At 35.6% G+C, this 16,255-nt stretch overlaps 4 protein-coding genes across 5 annotated transcripts; 2 read left to right on the top strand and 2 right to left on the bottom strand.

Annotated features, from left to right (window-relative positions):
• Positions 1–377: 377 nt before the first annotated feature.
• On the top strand, positions 378–1,608 carry LOC7478051 (protein LURP-one-related 4). Its single transcript, XM_002299506.3, has 3 exons — positions 378–721; positions 831–1,064; positions 1,201–1,608. Exons 1-3 carry the CDS (start codon positions 470–472, stop codon positions 1,333–1,335), a joined length of 621 nt encoding a protein of 206 aa, XP_002299542.3. The 5' UTR covers positions 378–469; the 3' UTR covers positions 1,336–1,608.
• A 1,533-nt stretch (positions 1,609–3,141) lies between these two features.
• Positions 3,142–5,399, bottom strand: LOC7479323 (actin-depolymerizing factor). 2 transcript variants are annotated; one of them, XM_024592277.2, is made up of 3 exons: positions 5,195–5,399; positions 3,776–4,041; positions 3,142–3,654 (listed from the first exon to the last, which is right to left on the bottom strand). In XM_024592277.2, the coding sequence occupies exons 1-3, from the start codon at positions 5,195–5,197 to the stop codon at positions 3,504–3,506; spliced, it is 420 nt and encodes a 139-aa protein (XP_024448045.1). In that variant the 5' UTR covers positions 5,198–5,399; the 3' UTR covers positions 3,142–3,503. The 2 variants fall into 2 exon arrangements, with proteins under 2 accessions (XP_024448045.1, XP_002298043.1); XM_002298007.3 differs by lacking the exon at positions 5,195–5,399 and having other exon boundaries at positions 3,776–4,050.
• A 2,050-nt stretch (positions 5,400–7,449) lies between these two features.
• On the top strand, positions 7,450–10,312 carry LOC7478050 (tubulin beta-1 chain). Its single transcript, XM_002299505.4, has 3 exons — positions 7,450–7,922; positions 8,065–8,334; positions 9,366–10,312. The coding sequence occupies exons 1-3, from the start codon at positions 7,529–7,531 to the stop codon at positions 10,043–10,045; spliced, it is 1,344 nt and encodes a 447-aa protein (XP_002299541.1). The 5' UTR covers positions 7,450–7,528; the 3' UTR covers positions 10,046–10,312.
• A 2,694-nt stretch (positions 10,313–13,006) lies between these two features.
• Positions 13,007–16,056, bottom strand: LOC7478049 (serine racemase). The gene is made up of 7 exons (XM_002298006.4): positions 15,892–16,056; positions 15,219–15,396; positions 14,990–15,076; positions 14,683–14,913; positions 13,932–14,005; positions 13,642–13,828; positions 13,007–13,406 (listed from the first exon to the last, which is right to left on the bottom strand). Exons 2-7 carry the CDS (start codon positions 15,392–15,394, stop codon positions 13,157–13,159), a joined length of 1,005 nt encoding a protein of 334 aa, XP_002298042.1. The 5' UTR covers positions 15,395–15,396; positions 15,892–16,056; the 3' UTR covers positions 13,007–13,156.
• Positions 16,057–16,255: the final 199 nt, after the last annotated feature.

Genomic DNA, 16,255 nt, shown 5'->3' with positions numbered 1-16,255 from the left:
ATATTTCATATAATTAATTAAACGTTGGAACACACATGGTTTAAGCAAAAACAAAGAATGGCATAATGTCATAGATCGAGCTAGGCATCTAGACAATTAAAAGAAAACAACACCCTTTTCAAAGCCATGCATGTTTGCCTCTATATATCCAAGTCTTCCAAGTGAAGAAAAACAAGAAAGGAACTTGTAGTACAAGATGAGAACCTCGTAGTACGTATAATACTCAAATACTCCAAAGAAAGTGTAAAGGCCTATGCATACCATAAACGTGTGACATTGTAATAAATTAAAACCAGAAACATCTTATATTTTATTTCTTATATTCTTCTCTTCTAGCACTGGCTTCCCCATATATACACATTACAAACCGCATAAACATCATCAAGTTCTCACTTAAAGTCCAAGGAACCACCTGCAGATCGAGCTAACTGATCTCCATCCACCAGCTAGCCACGCTCGCTTAATTCAAATGGCCAAGGTTCATGCTTTCCCACAAGTTGACTCTTCTTCTTGCTCTGCTTCTACCTCTTGCATGTCTTCAAAGCCAGAAACATTCACTATATGGATGAAATCACTTTTGATGCAAACAAATGGATGCACTGTTTTTAATAAAAACGGTGAGATTGTTTACCGAGTTGATAATTATGACAAGAAGGCCGGAAGCAATGAAGTTTATCTCATGGATCTCAAGGGAAATGTTCTTTTCACTATACTTAGAAGGGTATGTTCATGTGATTTCCAAGCATGTATATATGATCAGTCTGATCATTTTAAAGAATACCCTTTTGTCACAAAGATTAATTAATGTGCTTTTTCTTCAATCACTGCAGAAACTATTCCTTTTCAGACAATGGAAGGGCTACAAAAGTGATGGCTTAAAATTAAAGACTCAAGAGCCTTATTTCCAAGTCAAAAGACGTTCAGAAATATTCGAAGGTGATCTATCCTGTCAAATTACTGTTCGATCCAGTGATGCTCAAGAGAGTTGCTCCTACAAGTTAGAAGCCTTATCTGGAAAATTAGCATTCAAGATTACAAACAGCAATGGGGAAATTGTTGCAGAGGTATGCTTCTGATTTTCCCTGAAACGTAAATTTACGATTTGGGACTCGGTTATATATTATATAGTTCAGTCTCTATAAATCTTATGTCATAGGCAGTGTAATTAACATTTAGTTTTTGTGGTTGGTGTCTGTGCAGGCCAAGAGAAAGCGATCATCCAAGGGTGTATTATTAGGCGATGATGTACTAACCTTGGTGGTGGAGCCTCATACTGATCATTCCTTTATCATGGCGCTTGTGACTGTGTACGGATTGATGCATCATAAATTGTGAACAGTCTTCAAAATGTACACATCAGAGATTTTTTATTTATATTGACTTAAGTGTAGAGGAATCAATTCAACACGCGAGAACTTCAGCTAATATCATTTTTTTTTTCGGTGCCGAATTGTATAGAATTTTTAAAGTCGTGATCCGTTCCCAAGCTTTTCTTTCACAATTTACACTTCCATTTTTCACTCACAATTTGCATTGACGCTAAGTTCTTATGTGATGTAATGTGTATTAGACCCATAAATTATCTAACTATCTGTCACTTAATGCTTCCACCTTATGTGTTTCTTACAACTATAAGCAATGTCAATATTTCATTAACCTGCTTAATTCAAATTAAGTTTTGATGATGTTTTAAAATCCAAGGAGTATATTATTTAATATTTGGATAGTGGTTATTTAAAATATTCATATAATTAGTTTTTTTCTTTTTAACTCGAGAAGTATCAAATTAATGGTAAAAGTCTTAGTACCTGTAAAAACAATCTTTATCGGTGAGATTTAAAAACCCATTCGACGATAAAGTCAGAACTTTTATGGAAAAGACAATAAATAAAAGATATAGCTTTAAATTCTAAGAGAAAGAGTGTTTTTTCTTATTTTTTGAGGGGTAATTGATGCTTTAAAATATATAAACTTTTAAAGTAAGAAAAGTTATAAACCTTTTACTTGTGTGGTTTATGAGGTATTTATACTCCCTAAACTTTATCGTTTTGATAAAGGCAAGAGGGCTTAAAGGGTCATCTCTGCTTGGTGACTTTAATGAGGGATAAACATCTTTTACATACTATGAATGAGAGATAAATATATATTACAGATCATTAATGAGATGAGAAATGTAGTAGGCCATTTGAAAGATATTTTATACATTTATAGATATAAAGAGATGATTATCTCTGATACGAGTAGGTCATGCCATTAATATAAAATAGAGTTTCTTAGGCTTGAATTTCTTAGACTAATTCAACCTGGTATATAGCCAAACTCAGATGAAAAGGATTTGAATACTCATAAAAAATCGTAACACCTTGGGTTTAGTGGATGTCTAAACTCAAGTGTATTGGGTCTGGGAAGATGTTAGATCGACGTTGTATTGGTTTCAACTGACACCCCAAGTGTATTGGGTCTGACAACTTACTGGACCCATGTTAATTACCTTAAGTGCAGCTGACAACTCGATCTAAGTGTATTGGGTTTGATAGCTTCTCATGTCCACGTTACATATGGTTCAGTTGACGACTAAACAAAAGCATAATATGAGGCTAACAGCTTGTCAGACCTACGTTACATTTAATTCTTATGACGGCTGAACCTAAGGATATTAGCTCTGACAACTTGTCGGACCCATATTATCTTGGTTTTAGTGACAGATGAACCCAAATGTATTGAATCTAGCAAGTTGTCATATTCACATTGTCTTAGGCTCTTTTAATGCAAAAAAATATTGACTCAACAATTGCCTACCAAGTCTTTAAGTGTATGAGACGTAAAGACTTAAAAGTATCTTGGAAGACAACTAATCAGGTGGCGTCTTGTCTTCCCTAAAAAGAGATGTTTGAACCGAGTATTGATATGAGAAATAAAAAATTAAGGGATCAAAATAAAAAAAATCCCTAAAAAAAAAGAAGAGAGAAATCACTTTATAATCCATAATGATTATTTTTAGAGGCACAAACATTGAGCACTCTTGATTTTTTTTTTTAATATGACAGACCCAATTACATCCTTAATAAAATAAATTTTTGTTGTCACTCTTATATATGTATCATCATCCCAAGTGATGCACAAGTCATTACAACTCTAGTCTGAAAAAAAAATCACCATTAAATTAACAACTCAACATTCTCAAATATACATAGAGAGAGAGCTGAAACTTTCATTCCCATTGAAATGCTCGAATAAACCCAATAAGATAAAATAAAATAAAATAAAAATCGTCCCAAGTAAAAATCAAGATTGAAAATCAGATTGGCATGATTATGCACCCCATCGATCAGAAATCCTGCCGGAAAAGTCAGTTGATAATAGAAATAGTCCCTAAACTGACCAATTCTACCACAACTCAAGTGACCGGCCAATATAAGGTTCTGCAAGGTAAGAGTACAAAATAATCTTGGCTCTAATAATTTAGAGTGCCAAGTAAAAGAAACCTCCATTAAAAGCTTTGTTTAGAAGGCTCGTTCCTTGACAATGTCCAAGCTCATTTCGCTAGGATCTGTCGCCTGTAACTCAACTTGAACCCCATCAAGCTCTCTCCTGAATCTATCCCTTGAACTAGCATACAACATCTTACTTCTTATCTTCGATGTGTCAGGAGACCTGAAACCAAATATGAACGACATTAATTTTAGATAGTGACACATATAAACTCACATTAAGAAAAATTAATAAAACTTGCACTAAAAAAGATAATTCAATTGCAATGTTTCCTTGATGTTACCATGCAACGAAGAAAATTTTGCTCTTTTGAACGTTCTCATCGGTAGTGAAATCGAAATCGTAGACAGCATATCGGCACTCGTTGGCTGGCAAACTGGCAGTGAAATCATCGTAGCTTTGTTGAGGTTCTCCCAATGTCTCCACCACCACCTGTTGGATCTTTTCTTCAATCTTGAAAACGATAAATCGGTGGCTCCTTTTTGCTTTAAGTTCCATGAACCTCAGCTTACACTCGTCATCAACAGCCATTCCAGATGCTGAATTCGCCTGTGCCATATATTAAAAATAATAATAAAAAAAAGAAGAAACTATAGCTCACTTTAATCGTCATTAAGCGGAAAGGAAATATTTGTAATCTTTAATTTAAGATTTGACACTCAGTACAGATGATGTGAATTTTGGGTTTGACTAAATCCAATGCAACTGGTTGTGACTCGGATGAGATCAACACTGTTTTGCCCTGGCATTTGTTCAAAAGTCAATTTTCTTGCTATATTTTTTGTTTTTTGTCAATTGAAAATAAAAAGGATTAAATTCAGCCAATTGATAATTGTCTCCGATTTCCGTCAATTCAATGCATCACATGAGAGGGGAGGGAGAGGGGATTAATGAAGATTTGCTTCAAGTAAAAGGGGAAGGAAAATTGGCTGTGCAAGTGATGCATAAAACTGATAGAGATTGAAATATGTCATTGATGGCCATAATTTAAGTGTTGTTTAGGATTGTGGTTGGATCGTGCTTTTAAAAAAATTATTTTTTTTAAGTTTTAAATTAATATTTATTGTGTGTTTTCGAATCGTTTTGATGTGCTGATTTCAAAAATAAATTTTAAAAAATAAAAAAAATATTAATTTAATGTATTTGCAAGCAAAAAATACTTTAAAAAATAACATCTACCACACTCTCAAACAAACACATACCCATCCTTTGATAATTGTGAGAGAATCGAGAAGAAAATGGAACAGTGTGGGAGATTTAAAACATAACATGTGAATTAGGGAAATCTATAATTAAATTGTGACAATGATAACATGTGAATCAAATTCCATTTGGATAGGAGGAGTGATTCAATAGAATGGGGGAAAAAACAGGGGAAATTTCTCAGGTCAAAAATCAATAAGTGGATAAAGAATATATTTAGATTGGATAGCTTTAAAAGATTGAATATAATGTGAGACAATGGGAGCTCATTTTACAATGATTAACATTTTAAGTCAAGCCCATAAGAGCTTGTCCCGTCACTGTAAAATTGACAAAGAAATGGAATTTAGGTGAGAAAAAACAATCATGTATCCAGAATGGCAAGAGAGGATGGCTGTCGCCTTAAAGGAACTCGAATTTGAAATCATAATCACGCATGATAGTTTTCAATAGCAATATTTTCGTGCAATGGAGAGGTAGAAAGGAAGCAAGAACATACCATTTTGCCACCGAAGAAGGTCGGGCCTTGTGAATTGTTGAGAAGGGACGAAGGGAGAGGGATCACAGAGGATCGATGAGAGTTAAAAAAGAGAATGGAGATCCTTGTTTGTTGGGGTCATGAGAGGTGGAATTTCAAGGGTGGGGTGAAATTGTGGGAAATGAGAGAGAGTTTGGGAGAGAAAATGATGGGTTTTATTGTTGGGATTTTTTTGTGGCTCCTGGCTTAATGTCTACCTCTAAACTTGTAAGCTAAAACTATCTATTTTTGGTTAAATGTGTTCTTTTGGATCATGCAACGTTGACAAGTCCAAAAATACAGGGTAACATTGAACACGACATGACATGATAGAGACTAGGTTATTCGGTCGTGTTGGGCTGTAGGCTGGATTGATTTTATAATGCTTTATTTTTAATATATTTAATTTTAAAAAATTCAATTAAAAAAAACAAAAAAAAAATCGTGTTAACCTGCTAAACCCGCAACTCAGGTCATGAGGTCGACACAACCCTATAGAAAACAAATTGAAAAAAAATATGAAGCCTAATTAAAACATATTCAATTAAAAAGGACCTCAAAAGATGAACATGGTCAATTTAAGCCAACGACTCAGGTCATGAGATTGAGATAACTCATAGAAAGCAAATCGAAAAAAATTATAAAGCTTGATTTCTAATCAACCCAATATTGAAGGATTAAATATAAAAAAATCAATTAGAAAAAGCGGCCCAAAAGAATTGAAAAATGTTAACCAATATTTTTCCAAAACAACATAATATTAAAGGATAAAATTAAAAAAAATAACTGAATAAAAAAAATACAAAAAACTATTACATTGAATAATATTTTATGAGTGTAGCTACATTAATTTAGCAACACCATTTAATGTTTAATGTTTTGTTAATGTTAACCTGTATTTGTTTTCCCTGACATTTTCCATCAAATATGATGGAGATGCATGAAAGGTTTAGAAGCTAGGACCAGTTGATTATTTGTCAATTTGGTAATAATACCATTAAAATGGATTCTTAAGTGGATGATTCCAACAATCTATTCGTTTTATAGTTTTACTTGGAACAATTGAGGAAACTTGGACAATAATTGAGTAAAAAGGCAACACATAACATGATCTAAGGATGTTCAATCATGAAGATTACAAAAAATAAAAAGAAAACTAAACGTGACCCAAGAACTTTCAATCATCATGAGCATAAATATAGCTCAGCTTGCCTTGTGGTTGAAGCCTACCGATTGAAATATTGTCAGAAAAACAAAAAAGAACCGACCCTAAGCCCATATTGATCACTCGTAGGGCATCATTGACCCATCAATCAATCATCTCCACCACTTAAGATCCTCCCCACCACATTCCATGACAATCGACAAGGCCCAGCACCACATCACTTGACCTCTCAACTTTGATGACGATGATGAAGAAAAAAGGGTGGCTGGTCAGCTTTGTTTACGAGCGAGCCTCTTTCTTTCTTTAGCTGCGATGGATGATAATTGATTGATGAGTCTGTTCTCACATGATGAGCTCTTTGCACCTCCTCCTCCTCGTTCATATCTGTCATATTTCTTCTTCTTCTTTTCTGTTTTCTTAATTCTTACTGCTTTTTCCTTGCTTACGTTACAATTTCCAATCCTGCGACGTCTACCTTTTGTCAGATCATCACTGATGATGAAGTAGCCCCCAAGTTTCCTCTTCCGTCGATCTTAGCCGTCTGATGCAATCATTAATACTGTGACCTTTTAATTTAAAAATAAAAACAAAATCCGAAAAATTACTCAGCCCCCTTAACCAATCACCTCATTCCACATGTCAAACTACGAACCCACCCACTACTCTTCGTGGTTTCATCACTCCCTCCTCCCATGTTTGCGCTTCATCACGAGTACGTGTAGGTTATTTTTTAAAAATATTTTTTATTTAAAAATAAATTAAAATATTTTTTTATTTTTAAAATCAACTTATAAAAAATAATAAAAAATATAATTTTTTTTTAAATAACTAAAAAGACAAACTACTCCCAACCAGCCTCTCGAAACCCAGCCTAAATTAATGATATCCACATAACAGACTTTTACAGTCCACGTGTCAACTGCCGTAACAAAAATTCCTGCTCCTCCACCAGAGAAACAAAACCCAATTTCAAAAATCAAGTTCCCACCAAAACCAAACGTCAATCACTTCCCCCGCCGTCAACTAACAGAAACCGTTAAATCCTCCTTTTTATAAACAACCAAGAAAGTGAGAAACCCATAAAACACACGCTCCCACTCCCTAGAAAACAAAGAAAAAACAACTAAACTTCCCCTCACTTTCCCGAGAAAATGAGGGAAATCCTTCACATCCAAGGAGGTCAATGTGGAAACCAAATAGGAGCAAAGTTTTGGGAAGTGGTATGTGCAGAACACGGGATTGACTCAACGGGTCGGTACCAAGGTGACTCAGCTCTTCAAATAGAGCGAGTTAATGTTTACTATAACGAAGCCAGTTGTGGAAGGTTTGTGCCTCGCGCTGTTTTAATGGATCTTGAACCGGGCACTATGGATAGTGTTAGATCTGGTCCGTATGGGCAGATATTTAGACCGGATAATTTTGTGTTTGGGCAATCTGGTGCCGGTAATAACTGGGCTAAAGGGCATTATACTGAGGGAGCCGAGTTGATTGATTCTGTTCTTGATGTTGTGAGAAAGGAGGCTGAGAACTGTGACTGCTTGCAAGGTAAGGTTGTTTTGGTCTTTGGTTTGTGCCTTTACTCTTGTTGTTTGTTTCTCAAGAAAATGAGGGGAAAAAATTCATGTGTTAGAGTTACATGTGCTAATAATTTATAAGCAGTTAAAAATCAGTATGGTGAAAATTGCAGGGTTTCAGGTATGCCACTCATTGGGAGGTGGTACAGGGTCCGGGATGGGAACACTATTGATCTCGAAAATAAGAGAGGAATACCCAGATCGAATGATGCTCACATTCTCAGTGTTCCCATCCCCAAAGGTCTCGGACACTGTGGTCGAGCCTTACAATGCAACTCTCTCTGTTCACCAGCTTGTTGAAAATGCAGATGAGTGTATGGTTCTTGATAATGAAGCCCTTTACGATATCTGCTTCCGTACTCTCAAGCTCACAACTCCCAGCTGTAAGCACCCCTTTCAACGATAACCTTTCATTGCTCCCTCCCTCTCAATATCCAATTGAAATGGTTTGTTTGTTTAATTTAATATAGTTTTGCTTTTATTTTGTTTTTCGTTCATTTTTTTCCTGGAAACTGAATTAGGAAATACGCAATCATGATTCGTGATGTGAGATGGTATTTGGTGAGTTTGGTTTGGACCTTTATTTTAAACGGGGAATTTGCTGTGTCAAGAATTGGAAACAATACTCTAGTCTACCTATAGGGATGAGAACGTGAATAAACTGTGTGCTCATGGTATGGTTGGTGCACAAATATATCCTCAATTACTCGGTGATCTTCCCGGGGCTCTTTAAGCGACATGGTTTTCCCATTCTTTTCTGTCTTAAGGGCAGTGCGGCCAACCACGCGGCTGGCTGCACTATCAAGGCACTTAGGGTATGCTTATTAACGTGGTGCATCGACGCTGTACTTGGACTCACAAATACAGTTGTGAGTGCCTCATTTGCTATGGCTGTTTAAGATATAAGATTAGGTGCCCGTTTGGTAACCCTGGCTTTTGGGCTTTCTTTCTTAGCTTTAAGGTGTTTGGTAAAATTCTAAGAGCTGTTTTGAAAGCTATCTAAATTCCACAAGTCAAAAGCGCTATGAAATGAAGGTTTTGACAACTAAAAACCATTGTTTTTCCAAACGGAACCTGGGTTTCATAGGTCCTACCATTTTTAGTAATGCTTCATTGCTTGGATAATAGCTTTAACCACATTAATACTTGTTTTGATACGCTCATTGTTTATCACATGGTTGTCCACGGCTTGCTACAAGTATCAACCATCTTTTGTTGCTGTGTAACTTATATTTATAAGCCTGCGTTTTGAGAAGAAATATGTTTTTTTTTAACCGCAGAATAAATAAATTTGGGACTTGTCGAGAATTTTCTTTCCCTGTTACATTATATAGTTTTTCACCGTGATGTGATGATCAATGTGATAGATGCCTTTACTCTTTATGGTAACTAACTGGAAAATTTTGTTTATCAGTTGGGGATCTGAACCACCTGATTTCTGCCACCATGAGTGGTGTTACATGCTGCCTTCGTTTCCCCGGTCAGCTCAACTCAGACCTTCGCAAACTTGCTGTGAACCTCATCCCATTCCCCCGGCTTCATTTTTTCATGGTTGGCTTTGCGCCTCTCACATCCCGTGGCTCTCAGCAATACCGTGCCCTGACTGTACCTGAACTCACCCAACAAATGTGGGATGCCAAGAACATGATGTGTGCTGCTGATCCTCGCCATGGCAGATATCTCACAGCATCTGCAATGTTTCGTGGCAAAATGAGCACAAAGGAAGTTGACGAGCAGATGATCAATGTCCAAAACAAGAACTCGTCCTACTTTGTTGAATGGATCCCCAACAATGTCAAGTCCACGGTCTGTGACATCCCTCCTACAGGCTTGACAATGGCTTCCACATTCATTGGCAACTCCACATCAATCCAAGAAATGTTTAGAAGAGTTAGTGAGCAGTTCACTGCCATGTTCCGCAGGAAGGCCTTCTTGCATTGGTACACTGGAGAGGGAATGGATGAGATGGAATTTACAGAGGCTGAGAGCAACATGAATGATTTGGTCTCAGAGTACCAGCAATACCAGGATGCAACTGCTGATGAAGAAGGCGAGTTTGAAGATGAGGAGGAAGCATACGGGGATGAGGCCTAAAGACATGAATCTGAATCTCTCCTTCGTTTGCTTATAGGATGTATGGATTGACTGATTTACTTTTGTTCTACTTTTTTTCTGTTACATGCTTTGGAGTCTTTCCAATATGTGGAGTTATTTTTCAGGCAATGTTGCGTTGCTTGTTTCTTGGTGGGTGTGCATCTTTCAAATTGGTTTTGGTGTCTCCACAGTTTACAAAAAGGCGTTGGGCCTGACTGCTGTTGTCTCAATAATAGTTAACTTCAAGCAGTACTTCTGTTTTGAAAATGCTATTTGTTTTTCGTATTTTTGCCAGCATCGTACGTTGACATTCTAGCTTATCAAAGACTGCCATGTATGGGCAAGTGTTATATGCAACTCTTAAATAATAAAATAGGCTGGTATAATTTATAAAAAAGAGAGAAAAAAGAAAAAAGAAATAAAAAGAGATTTCAGAGAGGCATTGAAATTTCTTAGGCTGGTATAATTTAAAAGAAAAAAAAAATTCAGAGAAAACTTCAATGATGATATTATTGATATTGTTGAGAAGATTTTGGTAAAATAAATTCAATGATATTAATAAAAATCATCAACGATGAATGAAGTAAAACATACGTTCTGTTTAAAGATGTTAGTGATCATTTGCTTTTGAGCGATTGTGTAGCCTATGATAGTCACTGTTGATAAATTTTTTTTATGTCGTTGGATTTGTCTTGCTATGATATTTTCAACAATACTAGTAGTGTTGTCATCAGAGCTTTAATGTATCTTATGCACACACACACACACACCTTTTTCTCTCTCTTCACAAATTATGAGGAGAGATGATTGAGAAAAAAATAGATCATAGAGGCACATCGAAGCTCTAATGACGACACCATCAGTACTGTTGAAAAGATTTCAAAAAAACAAATCAAACGACATCAAGAAATATCACCAACAACAATCAAACTGGTCCATATGAGCTGTCCAAAAATAAGTGAGCTCTGACATCTTTGAACAGCTCGTGTGGTCCAATTCGTTCATCGTTGGTATTGGTGGTGTCATCATTAGAGTTTCGGTGTCTCTGAGGTGTTTTTCTTTCCTTATTTTATTTTTATCTCCTCTCTTTTCTCTCTTTGTTGTATAACTGTGTCAGACTATTTATCATTTAAGAGAATCACAGATGTCAAATACAACTTTCTAAACTATGTTATTTACCTAAATATTTCTTGTATTGTGTTATCTTACTATTTTTTTTATACTATGCTAAAGTCCAAAAACACTTGGTAATGCCTGTTGTTGTGTAATGATTGATTGAGATATAGTTTTAGCTAAGTACCTAGCAATTTTATCACCCAATCAAATTCATTTTAGATTATGTTTTGTATGTAAGAGATTTTTTCCTAACACACAGTTTTATGTTAACATGCATAAATCTTAATCCATGATTGAGAAGGCATTACAATAATACCTAGAAGTTATTGTTAAAGATTTGTTATATTTTACTAGTTGATTTAGGATTTTTTTTTCTACTTGATTTGAAACTATTTTATTATTTTTCCAGTTTTGTTTAAAACTTTTTAATAATATATAAGTAGCCTAGAAGAGATGTAATAGAGAGTTTTTTTTATTAGAATAGTTATGAATTATTCAGTGATAAAATTTGACATTAAAGTTTGTGATATGACACTATTCAATAAGATTTTGTGTTGCTTATTCTTCTATCTTTCTTGTGTTAGTTGATATCAGAGCTCAACAATCTCAAGTTATTGCTTGTTGTGTGCTGTTAACAAACATGATAGGAAGAAGTTATGAAGTAGGGCATGGTGAGGGAGGGGATGTGGAGGTTCCCTTGTAGGAGAGAAACGTCTAGGAACTCATAATAAAAAACATGTAGATGTAAATTATAAAATTGGCTTATCGGTTGAATTAGAGAGACCTACAGGAACATAGTTAGGAGAGTGACCATGGTTTCTTAGGCAATACCTTATAGGAGAGAAAAAGTGATTGGTTGCCAGGACCCTAAATGGATTATAACGGTTCATCCAAGTTGTGTTGTGTTTGCAATCTTTGTGGACAATTTCAAAAGCTTATTAGAGATTTTTGATCGTGGAGAAACAACAAGTTTTCAAGATAATTAACAAAGATGGCTTTCATTTTAACTAGAATAATAAGGAGGTGCGCCCCAATGAATAAAAATCATCCATTAAACTTGAATAAATAGATAACAAACCATAAGTCAAGGTTATGGCTTCAAATTTCAATGTAAAGATTGAGAAGGCTTTATGCTAGTGCCTAAAAGTTATTGTTAAAGATTTGTTATATTTATTAGAATTATTTTTTTGTTTGGTTTAAAAAAAATTATTATTTTTCAATTTTGTTCAGAACTTTTGACGAATAGAAGAGCTCAAATAAGGAGTTTTTTAGCAGAAAATTTGTGTAATGAAATTTTGAATTAGAGTTTATGGTGTGATCTTATTAGGCAAAATCTTATGTTGTTTTGTTATTCTATTTTATTCTTCAATCTTTCTTGTATTGTTTTTCGTTTGCTTCAGTTTTGGGACATAGTTGTTGTTGTGGTTACTTTTGGTGGTCATAGGTCGCTGGTTCAAGTAGTCATGCTTCTAATCCTGCGCGAGCTACTGATAAAAGAGTTATACTCTTTTATCCCTCTAGCAGTCAAAAGATTTGATTTTTTTTAAAAAGAAGCATCATGATGATGGCCATGAATCCATTTATTCTATGACTTATTTTCACCCCTCCTGAGTCCCTGTCCCATCCACTAGATGAAGGGAATCTGAAAACCATTGTTCATACGCTTCAGCTCCAAGAACAGAACTGATGTTCATTTTCCCCTTCTCATAGTTTACCCCACTGACCTAATGATATACCAACCAACCCCCATCTCTTTGTTGACAATTTGTAAATATGCTTCTGATAGAAATTGCCTGTGCGCTGTATCATCAGCTATGCAAGATGCAACAGGGGGCTACAGAAAGATGCCATGTAAAACGCATAAATGCTATTCTCCAAAAAAAAAAAACAACACTATGATTTTTTTGTTCTTGCCAGAATACATATGTAAGCCCAAAGCAGAAATGCTTTTTAATCATCAAGAGAGAAATCTTCATTTTCAAGGGAAAGAAAGAGTTACAGGCCGCAAATTGAATCCCAAAGAACACCAAGATCCAGATTACCTCCTGAAAGCACGATTCCCACGTGGTTGCTATCCTTCCAGGCAGGGTTATTCAGAAAACTATCAGATAAAACAGCTGCAAGGCCTATAGCTCCACTAGGTTCTACTACGACTTTCAGAACCTCATAACAGAGTTTCGTGGCTTCTATTATCTCCTGATCTTCCACTGTTATAACAGCATCAACCAAATCTCGAACCACTGGCCTGCCCCACCATAAGGTGTGGAGTGAGATAGCAGGGCAAGGAAATTAGATGAACTTGAGACGTGCTAGCAATGGCAAATGGGAGCATGCCCACTGCATGTTCTGTTAAAAATAAATGCAAGAAAAGAAAAGACAGAGAAGCATACTTCATAATATCCAGGTAGGGAAGAATGGATTATTGAAAAACTAAGTACGTGTCCTCAATGCATGCACAAGAAGCACAAGGTTTGCTTTACCAGGTAAGACTTCCAAGAGAAGCTCGAAGACCATCTGCAATGGTGTTGGTTTCAGGCAACTTTACAATCTCTCCAGCTGCTTTGGATAGAGCTGCATCATTAGCTCCACAAGGCTCAGCAGCCAAAATTCGAATGGAAGGGTTGATGGACTTAGCAGCCAATGCCACCCCGGATATCAAACCACCTCCTACAGTTTATTTAATGATGATTCAGGTTTGGAAAAGAAATAAACAAATAAAACGACGCAGGACCAAAATGAAGAATTGACACTATAAGGAAATTAAACGAACCGCTAATAGGAACTATTATAGTGTCAATTTCTGGGGCTTGCTCCAGAAGCTCCAATGCTATGGTACCCTGCCCACTGCAAAGACAAACACTCATATTCTGTTTGCACTAGCCCAGGTTCATTTTCTTTATATCCATATAAAACCACTGCAAAATACTCTATACGGCATTTTGAACAAGAAAGAGAAATATAGGTGCATTGGGTCATTTCTATACCTATAAAATGTAGTGATATAGGTGGGATGAATTTCTCATAGAGAATGGTGAAGCATTTTCTCATTCTGATACTGGACTTGGAGGTGAAGCAACAGAATCGGTAACCAATATACCATGCAAAGAATTCTAAATTGTTCAGCTGATTCCAGTTTTATTATTCTTGGCAATGACACAAACTTTGCCTCGAGAGGCCACTAGTTACATCTCACATATCTTCAATCATAAACTTTCAATGACATTCTAAGCTCTATAGAAATTTTTTTCTGAACATGTAAAGAATTTTTTCCTTCATTTAACACAGAGGTCATCCCTATCAGAAATTCAGTGTAGAAGAGAACAAAAGAAAGAAGTCAACTGAGAGTTAGGTACTAGTGACCAGCCTAGAAGATCTAATTGCAGTAAATTAAGGAAAATTAGATAACAGACAAATAAAGGAATCATGAGTTTAATGCAAATATATGAGATGGTGTACGGAATATTGGCAGGTTCAAATTCAACACAGGTGCAGAAGCAACAAAATAAGAGTGGGCCTACTACCTTATTATGCGCACATCATTATAAGGATGGATGAGAACTGCACCAGTTTCTTGCATGATCTTTGTTGTGGTAGTCTCCCTTGACTGTAATGTAGGCTGAGAATATGTAATTTGACCGCTGTAACGTATCACATTCTGAATTTTGCAATTTGGAGCATTGTTGGGTATAACTACATATGCTGGGATATCCCGCAAGTCTGCAGCCAAAGCCAATGCTGCAGCGTGGTTGCCACTATTTTTGGAGGAGCAAATTTCAGACAAACGAGAAACGAGGAAGAACTGTAAAGCACAGAGAACACGGAGCAAACCTGCTGTGAGTTACAACCCCTTTATCTGCCTGATCTTTATTAAGTGAAAATATGGCATTGCACGCACCTCTGAACTTGAATGCCCCACTGATAACGAATAGAAAACACAAAATTGGGTCTTTAAGGCACCACATAATTAAACAAAGAAAAAAAAAAGTTAAAACCCAATATCAAATCAAATATACTAATGTCTAAAACTTTCGGTATTCGCTACTTATTAATCTCTCACCCTTTCTGAAAACATTCACATTTGAAAAACAGCTTCCTTCTACACATGTCATTCAGACTTCCTGAGGTAAAGACTGGAGTTTTGTGTATGTATGGGTCGATGCGCACTTGTGCCTCCCTTATGGAGGAGATATCAACACCATACTTCTCTTTGGTTATTTCACTATTTGGTTCCATCCCTACATTGTCAATCCAAGCTCTAATTATATGGCAATACATAAAACAGCATCCTTACAAGTACCAAACCAAATAGTAAAATTTTCAGGATTTTCTAAAGACCAAAAACAGAAATAATACTCTCTGGATAGTATTAAACCAGGTCAAATTAGAACAAAAACATGATCAAGACCCAAGCTTTTCTAAGAAATGAATAAAACCCATTATTATAATGAGATTTAACAAGTAGAATACATCATAACAAATTGTGGGTCGCATGGGTTTCATAGATTATGCACAAAAGAATTCAGTTTTATGAAAGCCAACATGAATTTTAGTTTGCAATATTAACAGCTAAAAATAACATAACCTATCCAAAATTATCATGACGATAGGACTAACCCCCTGCTAAGTTGTTTTCCTGATAAATGAGATTTATTCCTTCATAATATATATATATATATATATATATATATATATAGAGAGAGAGAGAGAGAGAGAGAGAGCCAGTGACTTACAGTTTCCTGTTTTGATTCTTGGGGTTTGAAACTTGTTAGTTTTTGTGTGTGTTTTGTGTATAGTTCCCTCTGAGGAGAGAGAATCTTCGACCAGGAGAGCGAAGTGGTAGAAGAAGATAGAAATGCCCGTATTGAACTTATTCTTGGATTGTTCAAGAAAAAATATATATATATCCTTGGGCAAAATGTATGTCTTTTTCTTTATATATTCTTTTGGTTTCAACTAGTTAATTCTATTTATTTATTTATTTATTTTTAAAGTATTTTTTAATGGTTTTCTTATCGATATCATAGGGTAGTTTTAATCCTATTTAACAAAATATATGATGTTTTATGAGGTAAAGCTGCATTGCTTTTACGCTAG

This window comes from Populus trichocarpa, chromosome 1 (assembly GCF_000002775.5).
Source record: "Populus trichocarpa isolate Nisqually-1 chromosome 1, P.trichocarpa_v4.1, whole genome shotgun sequence".
NCBI classification, from domain to species: Eukaryota; Viridiplantae; Streptophyta; class Magnoliopsida; order Malpighiales; family Salicaceae; genus Populus; species Populus trichocarpa.
This window is presented reverse-complemented; position numbering and strand designations above follow the sequence as displayed.

What these genes read in the sequence shown, in the direction of transcription:
- LOC7478051 (XM_002299506.3), top strand. Translation starts at nt 470, where the DNA reads ATGGCCAAGGTTCATGCTTTCCCACAAGTTGACTCTTCTTCTTGCTCT. An exon ending in TTTTCACTATACTTAGAAGG is followed by an intron (nt 722 to 830) that starts GTATGTTCATGT and finishes CAATCACTGCAG; the next exon opens with AAACTATTCCTTTTCAGACA. An exon ending in ATGGGGAAATTGTTGCAGAG is followed by an intron (nt 1,065 to 1,200) that starts GTATGCTTCTGA and finishes GTGTCTGTGCAG; the next exon opens with GCCAAGAGAAAGCGATCATC.
- LOC7479323 (XM_002298007.3), bottom strand. Translation starts at nt 4,050, where the DNA reads ATGGCACAGGCGAATTCAGCATCTGGAATGGCTGTTGATGACGAGTGT. An exon ending in AAAATTTTCTTCGTTGCATG is followed by an intron (nt 3,655 to 3,775) that starts GTAACATCAAGG and finishes ATTTGGTTTCAG; the next exon opens with GTCTCCTGACACATCGAAGA.
- LOC7478050 (XM_002299505.4), top strand. Translation starts at nt 7,529, where the DNA reads ATGAGGGAAATCCTTCACATCCAAGGAGGTCAATGTGGAAACCAAATA. An exon ending in GAACTGTGACTGCTTGCAAG is followed by an intron (nt 7,923 to 8,064) that starts GTAAGGTTGTTT and finishes TGAAAATTGCAG; the next exon opens with GGTTTCAGGTATGCCACTCA. An exon ending in CAAGCTCACAACTCCCAGCT is followed by an intron (nt 8,335 to 9,365) that starts GTAAGCACCCCT and finishes TTTGTTTATCAG; the next exon opens with TTGGGGATCTGAACCACCTG.
- LOC7478049 (XM_002298006.4), bottom strand. Translation starts at nt 15,394, where the DNA reads ATGGAACCAAATAGTGAAATAACCAAAGAGAAGTATGGTGTTGATATC. An exon ending in TGTGAATGTTTTCAGAAAGG is followed by an intron (nt 15,077 to 15,218) that starts GTGAGAGATTAA and finishes ATTCGTTATCAG; the next exon opens with TGGGGCATTCAAGTTCAGAG. An exon ending in AATGATGTGCGCATAATAAG is followed by an intron (nt 14,006 to 14,682) that starts GTAGTAGGCCCA and finishes TTGTCTTTGCAG; the next exon opens with TGGGCAGGGTACCATAGCAT.